This window comes from Somniosus microcephalus, chromosome 6, assembly GCF_052327205.1.
Source record: "Somniosus microcephalus isolate GS21.2 chromosome 6, FLI_Smic_1.0, whole genome shotgun sequence".
Lineage (NCBI taxonomy): Eukaryota > Metazoa > Chordata > Chondrichthyes > Squaliformes > Somniosidae > Somniosus > Somniosus microcephalus.
Genome location: NC_140992.1, coordinates 19,375,974 through 19,395,460, shown reverse-complemented (window position 1 = coordinate 19,395,460; position 19,487 = coordinate 19,375,974). Strand labels below are relative to the sequence as shown.

General features: G+C 45.0%; 1 protein-coding gene across 8 annotated transcripts in view; it reads left to right on the top strand.

The window, feature by feature from the left end:
* The window catches only part of LOC147115504 (mediator of RNA polymerase II transcription subunit 12-like protein), a 637,745-nt gene that overhangs the window by 95,599 nt on the left and 522,659 nt on the right, over positions 1–19,487 (top strand). For 7 of the 8 annotated variants that reach the window (XM_085989800.1, XM_085989802.1, XM_085989799.1 and 4 more), the window contains exons 7-8: positions 14,297–14,407; positions 17,991–18,263. In XM_085989800.1, coding sequence (XP_085845926.1) covers positions 14,297–14,407; positions 17,991–18,263 — 384 coding nt within the window. The remainder of the gene's footprint in view (positions 1–14,296; positions 14,408–17,990; positions 18,264–19,487) is intronic. The other variant, XM_085989804.1, reaches the window with a different exon arrangement.

The window sequence follows — 19,487 nt, the reverse complement described above, 5'->3', positions numbered from 1 at the left end:
ACGTTAAAGGCGCTATATAAATACAAGTTGTTGTTGTTGACTCTTCTAGAAGCATGCGTGGCGCTCACGGCACCTGCTAATGGCGGCAGCTTCGTTTGCCTGTAGGAAGGACACGTGCTCAGTGCAGCTATAGTGAGTGGCAGTACAATTTTCACATTGTTCACCTCCTCCCACTAGCAAAGATGGTCTGCAGCCGAAAGCTGAAAGTTGCAACCGTGACTTTTTTTTAATATGACTGTTTCTTCCTTTCTCACTAGCGCTGGGGAATTTGTCCCAGCAATGTAAATGGGGTAGATTAAATAACGGCAGGAGCCCTGCCACACTACAGAGCCGCTTCGGGTAGAAGCTGTTCTACAATATAAAGGGGGATGTCCGTGCAAATCGGTTGGAAACTCACAGCTGTCGAGCAACTGGGACTTGAAGACGGAGCCTTGGCTTCAGTTCCCCTTTTAGAGATTGAACCGTTAACAAAGAATTATTATTAACATCCTTTCTGTTTGTCTTTTTTTTCAGTTGGTTTTACTTTTGATGGAATATATTTGTTTATACAGATAGCAAAATACTGCGGATGCTGGAAATCCAGAATAACAACAGAAAATGCTGGAAAAACTCAGCAGGCCAGGCAACATCCGTGGAGAGAGAAACAGAGTTAACGTTTCGGGTCGAAACCCTTTTTCAGAACTGAGAGAAGGGTTTCGACCTGCAACGTTAACTCTGTTTCTCTCTCCACGGATGTTGCCTGGCCTGCTGAGTTTATCCAGCATTTTCTGTTTTGTTGATCTCTGGTGACGAGGGAGGGATGTCTTCCTGGATAGAGTTGCTGAACTATAACTCGGCGTTTAACCATAAAAAAAGCATTTGAGTGTTTCAAAGATCCTGCCATTTGAACCGTGCGTGTGCTGATTAGACTCCTTCAGTATCGGGACTTTGCTCCATTACCCCCCCCCCCCCCCCCCCTTCATCCACCAATTAATGTAAATGATAAGTTTTTAACTTAAGTGTAGAATTTAAAAAGAATATCTTTGTTGCTTTTTATTAATACTTTTGTGTTGTAACTGTGCTTTGCAATGTTAGTAGCAAGTGCATTAACGAGTTCATACGAAATTGCCTTTTCTGTTCTAACAAAGGTTTAAGCCCTTTATTAAAATATAGTGGATCAACATGTTAACAGGTTTGTGACGAATATTGCACAACGGAGTTTCAATCCCCATACCTTTTTTTTGAAAACTGTGCGTGTGTTCTTAGATTTCTGCTCCCCCCCCCCCCCGCCCCTGTAAAAGTAAAACATGCGGGACCATTTCTAAGTTTCTGTTTTTGAGCCAACAAGCAGCATGCTTTTGTCCCTCCGAAGCCCTTGGCTGCGAGCCACGTGAGGACACCGTGTCGTGCTGCTTTTTCAGCTTGTGATCATGCCAGCGTAAAACGTGACCTAATTCTGCTTTAGAGGCTGAGCTGTAATGCATTGGCTCAGCGACGTGAAAATGAGCAAAGTAACAGACGATCTCCTCGTGTGCTGAGCTACATCAGATTAGTTAGCAGAGTGTTTGTGTGTTAAATAAGCCCCAAGGAATCGTCACCGACTCCTTCCTGGGCTTCTAGATCGTTCTTTTTCTTGTACAATATACTGTGTTTAAATCCAATTATATCCTTTCAGATAAATGTTCTAAAGCTGCATGTAATTGCTGCTTGTGCTAACTTGTGCTGTGGTCTTTTAATCCAATATAATCCGAGTGTCCCCCCCCCAACACCCCTAACACTTGATGGCACCGAGAGACAGAGATAGAACAACTAACACAAGAAAGAAAGACTTGCACTTATATAGCGCCTTTCACGACCACTGGATGTCTCAAAGTGCTTTACAGCCAATGAAGTACTTTTGGAGTGTAGTCACTGTTGTAATGTGGGATACGCGGCAGCCAATTTGCGCACAGCAAGCTTCCACAAACCGCAATGTGATAATGACCAGATAATCTGTTTTTGTTATGTTGATTGAGGGATAAGCATTGGCCTGGACACCGGGGATAACTCCCCTGCTCTTCTTCGAAATAGTGCCATGGGATCTTTTATGTCCACCTGAGAGAGCAGACAGGGCCTCGGTTTAACGGCACCTCCAACAGTGCAGCACTGCACTGGAGTGTCAGCCTAGCTTTGTGTGCTCAAGTCCCTGGAGTGGGACTTGAACCCACAACCTTCTGACTCACGGGCGAGTGTGCTACCAACTGAGCCACAGCTGACACTATATTATATTCGCGTTCGTCTTTACTTCTTCCTCCCCATAATCACTGTTGCGCTAGGTCTCTTTCAGTCCCAACACACTCTCCACCTGGATCAATTTGCACTTTGTTTTCCCACACCCACCCTTTGACACCATGGCCATGTGTACGGTTTGACGTTCTCTTGTGCCCTTAAGCTGCTGGGAGGCAGAGAGAAGCTACCACACCGCCAACTACTAGATTGAGGCCTGAATTGTGACCGCCCATTGTTGACCGAGCTGAATAAGGAATTCCCATTAGAAATGTAGACAGAAGTATTGTCATTATAGCATTACTATAGTAAGGTAGCCTTACCCGAGTGTCAGAGCCTTGTCTCTCACCATGATTACTGTGCTCTCCATTATCGCAATGCCCCTCAACCCTTTCTCTCCTGTGTCATTCCCCTAGTCTCGCCCACCCTGAGGGAAAGGTCATTGAATTTCTTATCCTCTTCCCAACTCTTTACCCACCCCCACCTCCGTGTTTGTGGGGGATGCGGGGTGGCGGGGGGGGTCAGGATGGGAGAAAAAAATGTATTGATTGGTATGACCCTCTAGTATCCTGTCCGCTCCTACTCCTGCTCTCTGCTACTGCTGCCTCTCTTCTTCACTTGTCCTTTCCCCTCTCTCTTGCCTCACTCCTCCCACTCTGTGCGCCCTCGTTGGTCCCTTCCCCAGAGGCCCATGTTAACGGGAACTACTGTGGAAGGGGTTGCTGGTGGGCTGGTAGCAAGAGCGGGGAGAAGAGGGCAGGCAAAGTGGGGGTTTACGAGTGTTGTAAACAATAAGTGGCAGTGGATGGGCAAGCAGCACGATGGAGAATGGGCGGGTGGAGGGGGCGGGTGGCACGGCAACCGAAAATAAATTTGGGTGCCAAACAGTTCAACCTAGTTTCTGGAGGACTGAAAGGCAAGTGTAATAACTATATATAGTAACACCCAGGTATGATAAATATTGTGATACAAGGAAGTTAGTGTGACAAAAAGGAAGTGTGCAATATGCAAGACTTTTCATATATATACACTTCCTGTTGTCACAATTTTTGAGCAATGCTACAATGTAAACATTTCTGTCCACATTTCTAATGGGAATTCCCTATTCAGCTCTTGTCAACAATGGGCTGCCATGATTCAGGCCACAATCCAGTAGTTGCTGTAATATATGTGGGTCGAACAAATGAAGGACAGAGACAGGATGAGTTGCTAGTCAAGGTGCTTGTTTACTAGGCCAGAGCGAACTGAGCATGCTCATACTAAACTATGTGATAATACATTACACTGCTTTCCCCTTTTTAAAAAAAAAAAGTGTACATATTCCCCCCTCAAGTACAACGAACTATGGTCCCACCTTTCTCCGCATTACATGCACCACATAACAAAAACTCCTGGCTTTTTTCTTTTAAATTAACTACAAATCCAGTTTAATAACCGGTTTGCAGAGCCTGCCTGATCTCCTTACAAAAGGTTTTGGTGTTGAACCAAGTTTCGGGCTGTTTTGTTCTGGTTCCGAATTCAGATGTTTCTATCTGATATGTTAGAACCTGGTACTTCAGTTTCTGAAGTCTGAACGGAGTCAAACTCATGTATGGGTTCAAGATCCACGTCTTGGATCATCTCCAGCAGAGATCATTTGATCTACATGAACACTTCGGATGTTGTCACCAATTTCAACCAAATATCTCTTGGTTCCACCAACCTCTACTATGGCTCCTACATCCCACTTGTGTGAACTTGACTTTCCAGAGGGACTGAGAACACGAACACACTTGTTTTGTTTGAAACTGTGTTCTTTCTGATTGCTGTCATAATGACGTTTCTGACTCAACTGTTTCTGTTCAACTCGAGGCCAAATTTGGTTGAACAAGACTCAATTGTGTTCCCAATCTCCTCTTCAAGAGTTCTGCTGGGGTATATCCAGTTGTAGTGTGCGGAGTAGTTCTGTACTTCAGCAAGAACGTTGCTTCATGCTGAGTCCCGAACAACTCTGTAACACTTGTTTTTTGAGCGCTTCTTTTACTATTCTGACTGACCGTTTGGCTGTTCCGTTTGAAGCTGGTGGAACGAGTGTGTTTGATACTGTTCCATTTCATGAACTCTTGGAATAGAGCAGAATGGAACAGAGGACCATTGTCAGAAACAAGCTCTTCAGGTAAGCCATGACATGCGAAGATAGACCTCAACTCATCTATGGTACATTCAGTTGTAGTATTTGAACCCATGTGTTTCACTTCAATCTACTTTGAGTGACTATCTACAAGTACCAGGAAATAATCATTTGCTTTCTCACAGAATTCTACATGTACTCTCTGAAAAGGTCTACTTGGCCATGACCAGGGTTGTAGTGGAATTTTGGGTGGTTTCTGGAATTTTGGCAAACGCTGCATTTGCTGACGAGTGATTCAAAATCGCTGACCAATCCAGGCCAGTAAACAAAACTTCTTGCAATTGATTTCATTCTGATGACCCCTGGATGTTCAGTATGAAGTTCGGCCAGAATTCTCTCTCAAAAAAGTAGGTACAGGTTGAACCCCGGTAATCCGGCACCCGACGGTCCGGCACCTTCAGTGGTCTGGCACGAGGAAGGTCCTGCTGTCACATTCCCTCCCTGGGATGGGTCCGGCTCGGGTCCCAGGACCGCCGCCAGGTCAGGTTCAGTGCCTGGACCGCGCAGCATCACCGACGGCTTGGCGGTGCGATGGAGCCCGAGCCCAAGCAGCCTGTGGGCGGCGGTGTCGGCGGCGGCACAGGGAGGGCAGCAGCAGGAAGAGGAGGAGCAGGTGGTGGCGGTGTTTGTGGTAACTTTCGACACCTTCAGTGGTTCGGAATTTTCAATGGTCCGGCACCAGCCTGGTCCCGAGGGTGCCGGATTACCGGGGTCCAACCTGTACCACCACTCTGTTTCAACCTTGATACAACCTTGCTCACAAAACAATTCAGTACGACGGTTATGGAATGGTTTCAATTCTGTGTCCAGACACTGATCAGTCCACCCATTCAAGGTGTTTTCATACACTCTTTTCAGTACCGAGTCCTTTTGAGTCTCATTTGCAATCTCCGTTGCATTCACAGGAAAGTCTTTGTCAACTGCACCTAGCTTGAAAATCTCACCTTCACTCCCAACACGAGTCTTCATGTGGCAGTCTGGACAAGGCATCTGCGATTGCGTTTTGCTTTGACGTGCAATATTCAATCGTGTAGTTATATTGTGACAACAACACTGCCCAACATTGCATTCTTGATGCGGCCATTGCAGGGGTGGCAGGTTTGGGTCCCAATATTGCTGGGAGCGGTTTGTGATTGGCTATTAGGGTAAACTTTCTGCCGATCAGGAACTGTTGGAATTTCTTGATTCCAAACACTATGACAAATACTTCCTTTTCAATTTGAGTGTAGTTTCTTTTGCTGTTGAGGGTTCACGATTCAAATGCGATTGGTTTCTCTTGGCCTTCATGCATTACTTGGCTTATGACAGCTCACACACCATATCTAGAAGCACCACACGCTATCTTAAGCTCACGCTCTGTGTCGTAGTGCATAAGTAGAGCATCGCTAGAGAGACTTCTCTTATAGCGTCGTAAGCTTCCTGTTGCATTTTGTCCACTTCCACTGGACATCCTTCTTGAGGAGCTTGTGCAATGGAGCTGTTACATAGTTATGTTGGGACTACATTGTACAAGTGTACTAACACTCAAATCAAGTGTAGCAGCACTATGATGCTGGGAAAGTAGTGCGCAGGCGCTACACAGCACTTGGAAAATATCACCCCGCACCATGCGGCAGGCAGCCATTACAACACAAGTGAAACAGTAGTTATAATTACAAACTACCGAGTCCAGAGTCGTCTTTACAAAGCACTACGAGCGCTAGAAGACATAACAGGAGCTAACATGGTCGCTAACGTGCATAGTACTGGACCATTCCAAGGAAAGATCTTAACTCAGACACGTTCTGTGGCTTTGGAGCATTGATGACAGCATTAACCTTTTCCTTAACTGGTTGCAAGCCATTTGGATCAACTTTCAGGTCAAGGTACATAACCTCGGGCTGCACAAAAGCAAATTTGCTCCTTGTTCCACGGAAGCTCCGCGTAAGCTCGAGGAGCAGCACCTCATCTTCCGATTAGGCACTTTACAGCCTTCCGGACTCTATCGAGTTCAACAATTTCAGACCATAACCTCGGACCCTATCATTTTTATATATTTTTTATCCACACTTTTGGTTTGTGCCTTTTCCTTTTTTTTTTCTCTCTCCCACATGGCAGCTGTCTCTCACTCTGCCAGCGCATTTCACACTTCATCTAGAGCCATCCTTTGTCTCTTTACCTGTCCTATTACCATCTCGTCTCGCCTTGAATATCCCTTAATGTCTCTTCACCTCTCAGATCTTCCCTTTTGTTCTTTCATCCCCTCCCCCATTTCCCAACTTGATTTTTCATCCCTTTCATTTCCTGCTTTTTTTCCCTCAGTTTTGACCTGAAACGTTAACTCTCTCTCTCTCTCTCTCTCTCTCTCCACGGATATTGCCTGGCCTGCTGAGTTTTTCCAGCGTTTTATGTTGTTATTTTGTTCCTTTTTAGTTTTACGTTGTCGGCATTCAACCTTTTGAAGCACTAAATCTAACGCTTCTAGATTTTCTTCCTCGCTGCTTGTTACGATCAACACATTGTCTTGATTGCATAAGTAATTTTGGAATTCCTTGCAAAATCTTATCCATCGTAGCTTGGAAGATTTTGGGGGAGGACTTTACACCATATGGCAGCTTGGTGTATGAGTACAGTCCCTTGTGTGTGTTGATGGTGAGATACTGTTGACTCTCTTTGTCAACATTCAACTGAGCGTAAGCATACGACAGGTCAAGCTTAGAGAAAACCTTTGACCCAGAGAGTGCTGCATACAAATCTTGCGATGTAGGTAACGGGTACTGCTCATCGTCAACTGCTTGGTTAATAGTAATTTTGTAGTCACCGCACAAGTGTACAGTTTTGTCTGCTTTGGGCACTACCACAATCTGGGTAGCCACTTTTGTCAGTTTTTACTAGCACTCTGTTTCGCTAGCTCTTCCTCCACCTGACCTTTTCAATGCATAGGGGACCGGCCTTGCCTTAAAATAGACAGGCTTCGTGTTGGACTTGATGCGGATGGGTGCGTCATACCCAGTGATGCCCTCGTGAACATGCTTTCATACTTGTTCAGCATTGTGTCGAGTCGCTTCTTTGAAGCATCTACACTGAAGGTGTTTTTCCAGTCTAGTTTTAACTTTCACAACCAGTCTTTGCCCATGAGAGTTGGCCTGTTGTTGTAGCTCGCTACAATAATACGCAGCTTTATTGACTGGCCATTGTGTTGAACTTTACATTACATGTGTCCACATGTCTCTAGGATTTCTCCTGAATAGGTTTTTAACTCTACGGGACTGTTTGTAAGTGGTATTTGATTAAACTTACTCTAGATAGATTTCTAGACAGAAAGGCATCAAGGGGTATGGGGAGAGAGCAGAAATATGGTATTGAGATAGAGGATCAGCCATGATCATATTGAATGGTGGAGCAGGCTCGAATGGCCTACTCCTGCTATTTTTCTATGTTTCATATGTGTCCTTACTCATGGAAGAGCAGTCCGTAACTGTGTCGATACTCATATCAATATATTGCTTGCTGATCAAAAGTTTTGTACGGAAGTCTTTCTCACGAAAGCTAGCATTGCCACTAGTGGAATAGATACTGCAGATGCCTAGTTCTTCATCAGGTGTGTTCACTTCAATATTGTGAATTCCTCCCTTTTTTGTTGTCGTTGCTTTACATTGCCACTAGAATGGTTCTTCCTGATTTCGATCTAGCTCTGCAAGCTGTTGAAATATGGTCTTGCTTCTGGCAGTGAAAACACTTCGCATTTCTATATTGGCAGGACTGTGGTGAGTGATTTCCATTGCAGCAATAACAATTCACTGAAATGCTCTCACCGACATGCTTTTGACTTGGTCTCACAGCTTTAGGTTTGGCGGTGGCTTTGTGACTGTAGACCTCAGCTGCACCAATCACTTGAGTTGGATGGAGCTCCCCAGCATTCTTAGACAGGGTATTGGTGAGGCCACACCTGGAATACTGCATGCAGTTTTGGTTTCCATATTTAAGAAAAGATATACTTGCAGGTATATCGAGGCAGTTCAGAGAAGGTTCACTCGGTTGATTCCGGAGATGAGGGGGTTGACGTATGAGGAAAGGTTAAGTAGGTTGGGCCTCTACTCATTGGAGTTCAGAAGAATGAGAGGCGATCTTATCGAAACATATAAGATTGTGAGGGGGCTTGATCGGGTGGATTCGGTGAGGATGTTTCCACTGATGGGTGAGACTAAAACTAGGGGGCATAATCTTAGAATAAGGGGCTGCCATTTCAAAACTGAGATGAGGAGAAACTTCTTCACTGAGGGGGTAGTAAATCTATGGAATTTGCTATCCCAGAGAGCTGTGGAAGCTGCAACATTAAATAAATTTAAAACGGAGATAGACAGTTACCTAGCAGATAAGGGAATTGGGGGTTACGGGGAGAGGGCAGGGAAGTGGACGTGAGTCTCGGTTCGGATCGGCCATGATCCTATTGAATGGCGGAGCAGGCCCGAGGGGCCGTATGGCCTACTCCTGCTCCTGCTTCTTATGTTCTTATTAGACGCCATCTCCATAGATAGGGCAATTTTGCATGCTTTTTCAAACGTTAGGTTCGGAGTAACAACAGAAAATGCTGGAAAAACTCAGCAGGTCAGGCAACATCCGTGGAGAGAAATTTAAGTTGACGTTTCGGGTCGAACCCTTCTTCAAAACTGGAATGAAAAGAAACTGGATCGAAGGCAGGGCTGCGATCAGATAAAAGAAGCAAAAGAAGTAAAAGAGATTAGAAGCTAGACGAGATGGTAATAGGCTGAGATTAGGTGTAAAGTGTACTGGCAGGGCAAAAGATAGCTGCCAGGTGTGAGAGAGAAACAAAAGGAAAGGGGGGGAAAGGAGTGGAACAATTACAAGAGAAAATGAAATGGGGGCCGAGCTTATGATCTGAAATTGTTGAACTCGATATTGAGTCCGGAAGGCTGCAGAGTGCCTAATCGGAAGATGAGGTGCTGTTCCTCGAGTTTACGTTGAGCTTCCATGGAACAATACAAGAGGCCAAGGACGGTGAGGTCCGAGTGGGAATGGAGCGGTGAATTAAAATGACAGGCGACCGGAAGCTCGGGGTCACCCTTACGGACTGAACGGAGGTGTTCCGCAAAGCGGTCACCCAATCTGCGTTTGGTCTCCCCAATGTAGAGGAGACCGCATCGTGAGCAGCGAATACAGTATACTAGATTGCGAGAAGTACAAGTAAATCGCTGTTTCACCTGGAAGGGGTGTTTGGGGCCCTGGACAGTGGGAAGGGGGGAGGTATAGGGGCAGGTGTTACATCTCCTCCGCTTGCACGGGAAGGTGCCAGGCGAAGGGGAAGGGCTGTTTGGGGTGATAGAGGAGTGGACTAGGGTGTCTCGGAGGGAGCAGTCCCTGCGGAATGCTGAAAGGGGAGGGGAGGGGAAGATGCGTTTGGTGGTGGGATCACTTTGGAGGTAGCGGAAATGCCGGAGGATGATCCGTTGAATGTGGAGGCTGGTGGGGTGAAAGGTGAGGACAAGGGGAACCCTTCCGGACTCAATATCGAGTTCAACAATTTCAGATCATAAGCTCGGCCCCCATTTCATTTTTTCTTGTAATTTTTCCACTCCTTTCCCCCCCCCCTTTTTGTTTCTCTCTCACACCTAGCAGCTATCTTTTGCCCTGCCAGTACACTTTACACCTAATCTCAGCCTATTACCATCTCGTCTAGCTTCTAATCTCTTTTACTTCTTTTGTTTCTTTTATTCTTTTGTCCGATCGCAGCCCTGCCTTCGATCCAGTTTCTTTTCATTCCAGTTTTGAAGAAGGGTTCGACCCGAAACGTCAACTCAAATTTCTCTCCACGGATGTTGCCTGACCTGCTGAGTTTTTCCAGCATTTTCTGTTATTTCGGATTTCCAACATCTGCAGTATTTTGCTATTGTTAGGTTTGGAGTGTTCAGTAACTTTGTGTGCGCTCAGCCACCAGTCCACACACAAACTTATCTCACAATGCACAATCAAAAAATGTGCCGAAGTTGCAATGCAAAGACAGGTTTTTAAGAGCTACAATATACACACTAATGGTTTCGCTTTGTTTTTGGTTTGTCGTACCAAACTTATAGCTCTCTGCCATTTTTAATGGCTTTGGGTTGAAATGGTCCTCTAGTTTTTCGACTGTCTTCAAACGACGCATCCTTCGCTTTCCCTAGGGCGAGTAGGTTTGTCAACGTTCCGTGGACATCTAGTCTAATCTCCATTAGAAAAATTGCTTTTTCACATTCATGAATTACTTTATTTTGAGCTTGAACATTCTCACCTTCGGTCTCAATAATGTTATTGGCTTTAAAAAAATAAAAAAAAACTCCATCCGCTCAATGTAAGAACTGAATGGTTCGCGAGTTCGATCATACAGGCCGAGGCTTCCGATGAATCCCGTAGTTGTGGCCATGATTGTCCCGATCCCGTCAAACAGTGACTCGGCACGCTACCTGTGAGAATCAACGCCGCTGTTGCTGTGTATACATACACGCGAAGGCGAAGCACAGACAATTCTGTATTAGCATTAACAGTAAAACATGGCAAAAAATTCAGTTTGGGTGTGTCAAATTCACCTTAAATTTTCCACTCGACGGTAGAACACTGTGTCCTTCCATGATCCCTAAAAATGGCTTTGGCATCCCATTCTCATCGCCAAAAATGTAATATATGTGGGTAGAACAAATGAAGGACAGAGACAGGATGAGTTGCTAGTCAAGGTGCATGGTTACTAGGCCAGAGCGAACTGAGCATGCTCATACTAAACCATGTGACAAACCATGTGGTAGCTTCTCTGTGCCTTCCAGCAGCTTAATGTTTAGCACCAACACTTCTGAATGTCCTTCGTCCTGTTGCAGCCACCCCTTTGACATTCAGCAATTTTTCAATATTTACAACCATGTACTACACTTTGTGACTGACTTTTAATATCCCATCTAGGACATTTTTCTATGTTAAATGTGCTATATAAATGCTTGTCATTTTCGTCATATTTATCGTCTCCAACTTTCCGCCCGTTCTCTCTCTCTCTCTCTCTCTCTCTCTCTCTCTCTCTCTCTCTCTCTCTCTCTCTCTCTCTCTCTCTCTCTCTCGCTCTCTCTCTCGCTCTCGCTCTCTCTCTCGCTCTCCCTCCCATTCTTTCTCTCCCTCCCCATTCTCCTCTGACCCTTGGCCTGGCCCCTACTCTTCAATAACTGTAGGCGATTTACTAGTAATGTAATATTTTTAGAATGTAGATCCATCTTATGCATGAATTACATTATATTTTCGAATATCTTTTGACTTTATTGTGAAAGCAAAGTCCTACAATTACCTGGCTATGCTAGAAATGACCCCAGTTTCAAATCTGAATTACATTACTAAGTTCTTTCCCATTCCATCTCCTCAACTCTTTCCCACCCCCCCTCCCTACCCTAGTTTAGCCTGCAACCACCTGCTAAAATTACTGTTCCTGTCTTTCATATAGTGCTACCCATCTTAAAAACATGACTCCGTGTAGCTGAGCACTATGTGAAGTCGTAATGCACCATTACATCATGATATGCAAACTCTGTGGGCAATTTGTTAAAAACATTGAAAACGATTTTGACATGGATGTGGAGCCAAATACTTTAATAAAACACTGCCGCCCAGGGACGTTGACTATTGCCCCATTCTCTGAATTGAGTTAGTGTTCTTTTTGATGCACTACACTGAAAGTTAGTCGTGTTGGTGCAGAGGCCAACATCTTTGGCGTGCTGACGCAAACCAACAATTAGAACTGGAAGCAGACGCAAATTATTGATTTGTATTGATGCAAAAGGGTTCGGTCATGATGCAGATTATATTCATAAATCTGTGTTTCCAGTAAATGACCCATCTGTCTTCATCATGCTGCTGCCAAAACAGTCAGTTTAGCGATACTGATGCTCAACAGCTTGAGTCGCGTCATGGCCCAGAAATTCGAGTCAGGGGCTTCCCGCGGGTGCAAGCCCCCGACCTGCACTTACCTAGCGCACCGGCTGTTGAGCTGTGGGCCCGCGTGGGATTCCGATCCTGGGCCTCCTCCAACTGCCGGCGCGCAGTGCTTGCATATCCCAGGGGCGCAGTTAGTTCGTAGCGTCCCCTGGGATCACGTGGGCCATGGAGAGCCAATGGTAGCAGGAAAATGCTTCATTCATAAGTTTGACAGGAAGAGCTGTCAAACCTATAAATACTATAAGCCCCAAAACATCATTAAAACTTCAAAAAAAATTTTTTTTTTAAATCACATTTTTAAAATAACTATAAATTACATGAAATAACTATTTTAAACAATTTAAATTTTTGAAAAATTAATTACATTTTCTAACGGGGCTAAAAATAAACTTACCTTTTAAAGTATTTAAAAATAATAAACCTGTGGAAAAAATGTTTAAATTTTAATTAATTCACCACTTACCTTGTTAAAAGCAGGCCTTGCGCCTGCTTTTTAAAAGTGTAACACCTGGAGACTTACCCTCCCGGAGAAACCTGCAAAAAAACCGTAAGTTCGATGCGCACGCGCTGACTCTCTGGCGCACGCGTTCCACCTGTCAACCCCTTCTTTCAATGGAATGGAAGTTCCAGTTTCCCGTGCATGCGCAGTGCCTGCACGAAACCAGCACTTTCGTTGGGCCTACGCGTGAGTACCCAGCACGTACTCGCGTGTGGGGACCCGAATTTCTGGGCCCATGTCTTTCCCATACAATGAGCATCAGTTCAGATCATCCTAAGCAGCACCATTATTAACGGACGAAAGGTCATCGACCGGAAACGTTAACTCTGCTTCTCGCTCCACAGATGCTGCCTGACCTGCCGACTGTTTGCAGCATTTTCTGTTTTTATTCCGTTTATTAACCCTGTTGACGGGAAGGCCTGGCCTTGGGCAGTCATTGATATTGGCGATGTGCTTCCATTTCCATAATCTTTATTTACGTCTCTTCTCCGCCCCCCCCCCCCCCCCCCTCGGAAGTTGCTGCGTCACCAGTGGCGCAGGGAATTTGGCCACTGACTGGACTTCTGAGACGCATCTTTGCACATTCCTGCAATCATTGTGCGCTACGCTGCCTGAGCACTGCAGCTCTTGCATTGGACGTTCTTGCAGGCAGTGGAAATGTTGGGATCTAAGTTGCTTCCCGTAATTGTAAAAGACTATGGGGGTGAATTTCATTCAGAAGTCGGGAAGGAGGCGGGACTACAACTTTTGGGGTTGTAGTCCCGCCTCCATCGAGATGCGGCCAATCCACGCGATTTTAACTTGATTGACCTTGTTGAGCCCGCCCGGCGGGCTCAGCAGGCCAATTAAGGGCCACCTGGCAACAGGTGATGTCACAGACTGAAATTTCATCTGTCAAGACGTTTTGACGGTGAGATGAGGGACTCCCGAAACCTAGAGGAAGGAAGGCTGAAAAGGTAAGTACAGGTAATTTAAACTTCTTTACACACACCAAACACACTTACCTTTGCACTCATGCACCCATCACTCACCTGAACACCGAACTCTCGACCCCTCCAAGTCCTTCAACCCGACGGCCCGACGACTCTAACTTGGCGTGGTTTGGAGCCGTCGGGAATCCCACACTTCAACCTTAAAAATAGGGATTAGGCTAAAAACTGCCTGTTAACTACCTGTTAACAGGCAGTTAATTGGCACTAATCCCTTCCCGCCTCGGGTAGGCGGGTCCCAGTGAGGGGCAGGTACCTGCCTCCTTTGAAACTTACATGGGGGCGGGTTGGGTGCGGGATGGTGTGGGGACCCCCGAATTCGGGACTTTAACCCCCCGCACGCCTCCAAACCCGACTCCACGGGTCAATGAAAATCGACCCCAGTGAGTTGGCTTGCTCAGTGCGAGGAGCCAGGAAGCTGGTTTTAACGTGCATATACATATCATGTTGCAGGATGGGATGTTGGAGCGACACGAGTACTTGACCTGGATCCTGGATGTTCTGGAAAAAATCAGACCAGCAGATGATGAACTCCTTAAGTTGCTGTTGCCACTAATGCTACAGGTAAGCAATATGAGTATTTCCCCTTTTCCCCATCAAGCTTTGTGCTGTTCTTCAAAAAAGAAAGTAGCATGAAGGAAGACTATCTGGCCCAACCAGTTTGGAGTTATAGATTCTTGGCTCCAAATTATCTACCTATCTCCAATGACACAGCCCTTTTTTTTAAAGAAATGAAGTCCACCCACACAATGTTGTTGTCTGATAAACATTGTAAAGAAACTAAACAAAGATTGGTGATAAAATGCCCTCTGGGTGAATTAACTTCCTATTTAAAATGACAAAAATCCATTGATAGTTACACTTTTCCAGTAGGATGACATTTTGATAATCTGCCACAAGGTTTTCTGCAATATTTAATTTAACTGCAGCCTTATCTCGTGCTACGTTCTACAGACAGTTTCGCTATTTATATTGGAGTGGGACAAGCACTGCACTGGATTAGCACAGGCTTTTTACATCTGGGTTTGAATCCAGTACAGTATAGGATTGAAAGTCTCCCCTCTACTTCGCTGTTAGCCTCACCGTTAATTTTTTACGGTAAATTTCTGGCCCAAGGTGTTTCAATCTGATAGATTACAACTCCCATAATGAAACTTAAGGTGACCTCTTTCTCAGTCGAATACAGTATTGTAGAGTTAGAGTAGGGCTTGCAATTGGGAAGCTGTGAGATGCTCTGTGAAGTGCACAGACTTGGTACTAATCATTTATAAAAAAAAAAAAAAAAAAAAATTAGTACTTTAAAGACCAATTCCAATTTTCCAATGGGACAAACACAGTACTTGATTGAAATTTTTGAGGAGGTAACAAGGAGGGTCGATGAGGGTAGTGCATTTGATGTAGTCTATATGGATTTTAGCAAGGCTTTTGATAAGGTCCCGCATGGCAGACTGGTCACGAAAGTAAAAGCCCATGGGATCCAAGGCAAAGTGGCAAGTTGGATCCAAAATTGGCTTCGAGGCAGGAAACAAAGGGTAATGGTCGAAGGGTGTTTTTGTGACTGGAAGGCTGTTTCCAGTGGGGTTCCGCAGGGCTCAGTAGTGGGTCTTTGCTTTTTGTGGTATATATCAATGATTTGGACTTGAATGTAGGAAGCATGATTAAGAAATTTGCAGATGATACAAAAATTGGCTGTGTGGCTGATAATGAAGAAGAAAGCTGCAGACTGCAGGAAGATATCGATGGACTAGTCAGGTGGGCAGAACAGTGGCAAATGGAATTCAATCTGGAGAAGTGTGAGGTAATGCATTTGGGGAGGGCTAACCAGGCATGGGAATACACAATAAATGGTAGGACACTGAGAAGTGCAGAAGATCAGAGGGACCTTGGAGTGCATGTCCACAGATCCCTGAAGGTAGCAGGACAGGTAAATAAGGTGGTTAAGAAGGCATACGTGATAACTGTCTTTATTAGCCAAGGCATAGAATATAAGAGCAGGGAGGTTATGCTTGAACTGTGTATAAAACACTAGTTAGGCCACAGCTAGAGTACTGCGTACAGTTCTGGTCACCACATTACAAGAAGGATGTGAATGCACTAGAGAGGGTGCAGAGGAGATTTATGAGGATGGTGCCTGGGCTGGGGAATTTTAGCTATCTGGAAAGATTGGATAGGCTGGGGTTGTTTTCTTTGGAACAGAGGAGGCTGAGGGGAGACTTAATTGAGGTGTATAAAATTATGAAGGGCCTAGATAGAGTGGATAGGAAGGACCTATTTCCCTTTAGCAGAAGGGTCGATAACCAGGGGACATAGATTTAAAGTAATTGGTTGGAGGTTGAGAGGGGATTTGAGGAGAATTTTTTTCACCCAGAGGTTGGTGGGAGTCTGGAACTCACTGCCTGAAAGGGTGGTAGAGGCAGGAACCCTCATCACATTTAAAAAGTACTTGGATGTGCACTTGAAGTGCCGTAACCTACAGGGCTACGGACCAAGAGCTGGAAAGTGGGATTAGGCTGGAGAGCTCTTTGTCGGCCGTCATGGACAAGATGGGCCGAACGGCCTCCTTCTGTGCCGTAAATTTCTATGATTCTATGAAACACACATTTTCAATCATGTACAGTCTTTTGATTTTTAAATCATATGTTTGGAGGTGTGCCGGGGTGAAATTTTGCAACGTCTGCTATCGCAGTTCACCCATCCCTAATGCTATTAACGGGTGAGTCTCTACTTTTTATCTCAAAGTTGGTGATTTTAGGTTTAAAATTCAATGCACAGTTCAATGCGTTTTCTCCTCCCTACCGCTGAAATCCACTCCCCAAGCCCCTGCTGTCCTCTGCTATCTGGTTCAGAATAGACCATTTTAAACATCATAACCACTCCGTAATTACACTGCCGATCTCAGACTGATCAATGCCGCAGGAGATCTTTTTTTTTCCTAAACATTATCACCACCTCCGTTAACCTGTACATGCTATAATTATATCCGGCAAACTCATTACAGGTTCTTGGGTGGTTATGACCTTTTGGATCTTTGGAATAGATTGAAGTTATTTCATAATTTTGTATGACGTGATTAAGTGGTGTATTTCCAGCAAGCTGCCATCCTTCACAGTTTAAAAGCCCATGGAGACTTGTTCCATTCCCAGTACGACACGCAGTATGGAAACTGACAACGCCTATGATAGTGGCGTGTTGTTGCGGTGGTTGATTGGTTCCCATTATCCTTTTTTATATGAAAATTAAATGGTCTGAAAATTGTAAAATATTCATAAATATCTCAAAAGTCTGTGTGTGTGTGTGTTCATCATCCGAAATGTGTTTAGGACCCAAAGTTGCTCCAGGGATGGCTCCGTAGTTGAATAAACTGCATGCTGTGACACTGAGCTGTGAAGACCAGGAAGGTACCAGGTACCAGAATGTATCCTCGCCTAGGGGTTGACATTCGCAGATTATAATCTGCTGTTTATATTTTAAAAAATTAATTATTGAGATGTGGGCAGCACTGGGAAGATCGGCATTGCCCATCTCTAGTTGCCCTGAGTAGGTTGCTGTGGGCCATGGCCTTGAACTGCTGGTTTGGTGGCTTGCTAGGCTGCTTCACGGGGCAGTTAAGAGTCAACCATGCTGGGGTGGGACTGGAGACACAGGCCAGACTGGGCAAGAATGGCACCTTCCATTCCCTAAAGGATATGAGTGTACCAGTTGGGTTATTATGACAATCCAACAGCTTCATAGTCAGGCTTACAGATCGCAGATTTTTATTTCCAGATCTTTTTTTAAACTGTTTCAATTCTCAAACAGCCATGGTGGGATTTGTACTTGTGTTCTCTGGATTATTAGTGCAAGCCTCTGGATTTCTAGTCCAATAAGATAACCACTACAATACCGTACCTTATATGTGTAGAGAGGTATACGTGAGAACAAAGTTAGGCTGGTCTTTCCTTTCTCCCGTTATGGCTATCTCACTTGATTCCTGGTTAGATCCTTGTTTTGTTTAGATTGGAAAGGAGCTCAATCCACGACTGTTCTTAGTCATAGAAGGAGTTGGACAGAAGGCAGAAAAATGGGTCAAAAACAGTGTAACTTGAGAAATGTCCTGTCGGTAATTAGAAATGGAATCGACCAATGACTGATCCTTTCTTTTTTTCAGTATTCTGAAGAGTTTGTTCAGTCGGCCTATCTGTCTCGTCGCCTTGCTTATTTCTGTGCCAGAAGGCTGTCTGTACTTCTGAGTGAAAACTCTTCAAACCTTGTTCCTGCACATTCACCTCATATGATCATTGGACCAAATAACCCTCCTTTGGCTGCTCCTAGTCCTGCTGCTCCTGCTGTAGTAATGAGTCCAGTACAGTCGGCCTTCTCGGATTTCCATTCGTGTCCACAGCATCGTCCTTTAGTTTACGGCCTAAGTTGCATGTTGCAGGTGAGTGACTCCTCCATACTTGTTTTTTTTTAAAAATCATTCACGGGATTTGGGCGTCGCTGGCAAGACCAGCATTTATTGTCCATCCTTAACTGCCCTTGAGAAGGTGGTGGTGAGCCGCCGCCTTGAACCGCTGCAGCCCGTGAGGTACTCCCACAGTGCTGTTATGGAGGGAGGGAGTTCCAGGATTTTGACCAGCGATGCTGAAGCAAACTGTGTCCCAGTGTCGTAACTCTTGAAGATTTTATGAATCTATCTTTCTGCAGATTCCTTTTGGAACACTAATTGCATCAAACCATCTATTGAGGACAACTGGTAGATGGAAAGAGGAAGTAACGTTTAAGCTGTGGTTATGCTTTAGCTACCACTAAGTTTTTTAAAATTCTTTCATGGGATGTGGGCTTCACTAGTAAGGACAACATTTATTGCCCATCCCTAGTTGCCTTTTGAGAAGGTGGTGGTGAGCCGCCTTGAACCGCTGCAGTTCGTGTGGTGAAGGTGCTCCCACAGTGCTGTTAGGGAGGTCAGTAGCTATAGCGTTAGTTTGCAGCTGGCTGAGCCTTATTTATACTAACTGGCTGGGGATCCGATTCTCCCAGACAGGAGAGAGTCCTGCGCATGTCATTGAGTAGATTGGGCCTATACTCTCTGGAGTTTAGAAGAATGAGAGGTGATCTCATTGAAACATATAAGATTCTGAGGGGGATTGACAGGGTAGATGCTGAGAGATTGTTTCCCCCTGGCTGGAGAGTCTAGAACTAGGGGGCATAGTCTCAGGATAAGGGGTCGGCCATTTAAGACTGAGATGAGGAGGAATTTCTTCACTCAGAGGGTTGTGAATCTTTGGAATTCTCTGCCCCAGAGGGCTGTGGATGCTGAGTCTTGGAGTACATTCAAGGCTGAGATTGATAGATTTTTGGACTCTTAAAGGAATCGAGGGAAATGGGGATAGGGCAGGAAAGTGGAGTTGAGGTCGAAGATCAGCCATGATCTTATTGAATGGCCTACTTCTGCTCCTAATTCTTATGTTCTTATGTCCTAGTCAGTAAATTTGTTTCGAGGGTGCAGGTGAGAGCAGTAACACTCTAAACGGTAATTTTTTTTTGTTTTGATCTCTGGACGTGGGCCACACTGGCAAGCTTGCATTTATTGCCTTGCGCAGCGGCAAGCCTTCTCCTTGAACCACTGCAGTCCTTGTAGTGTTTAACGATTGTTTTCACAACT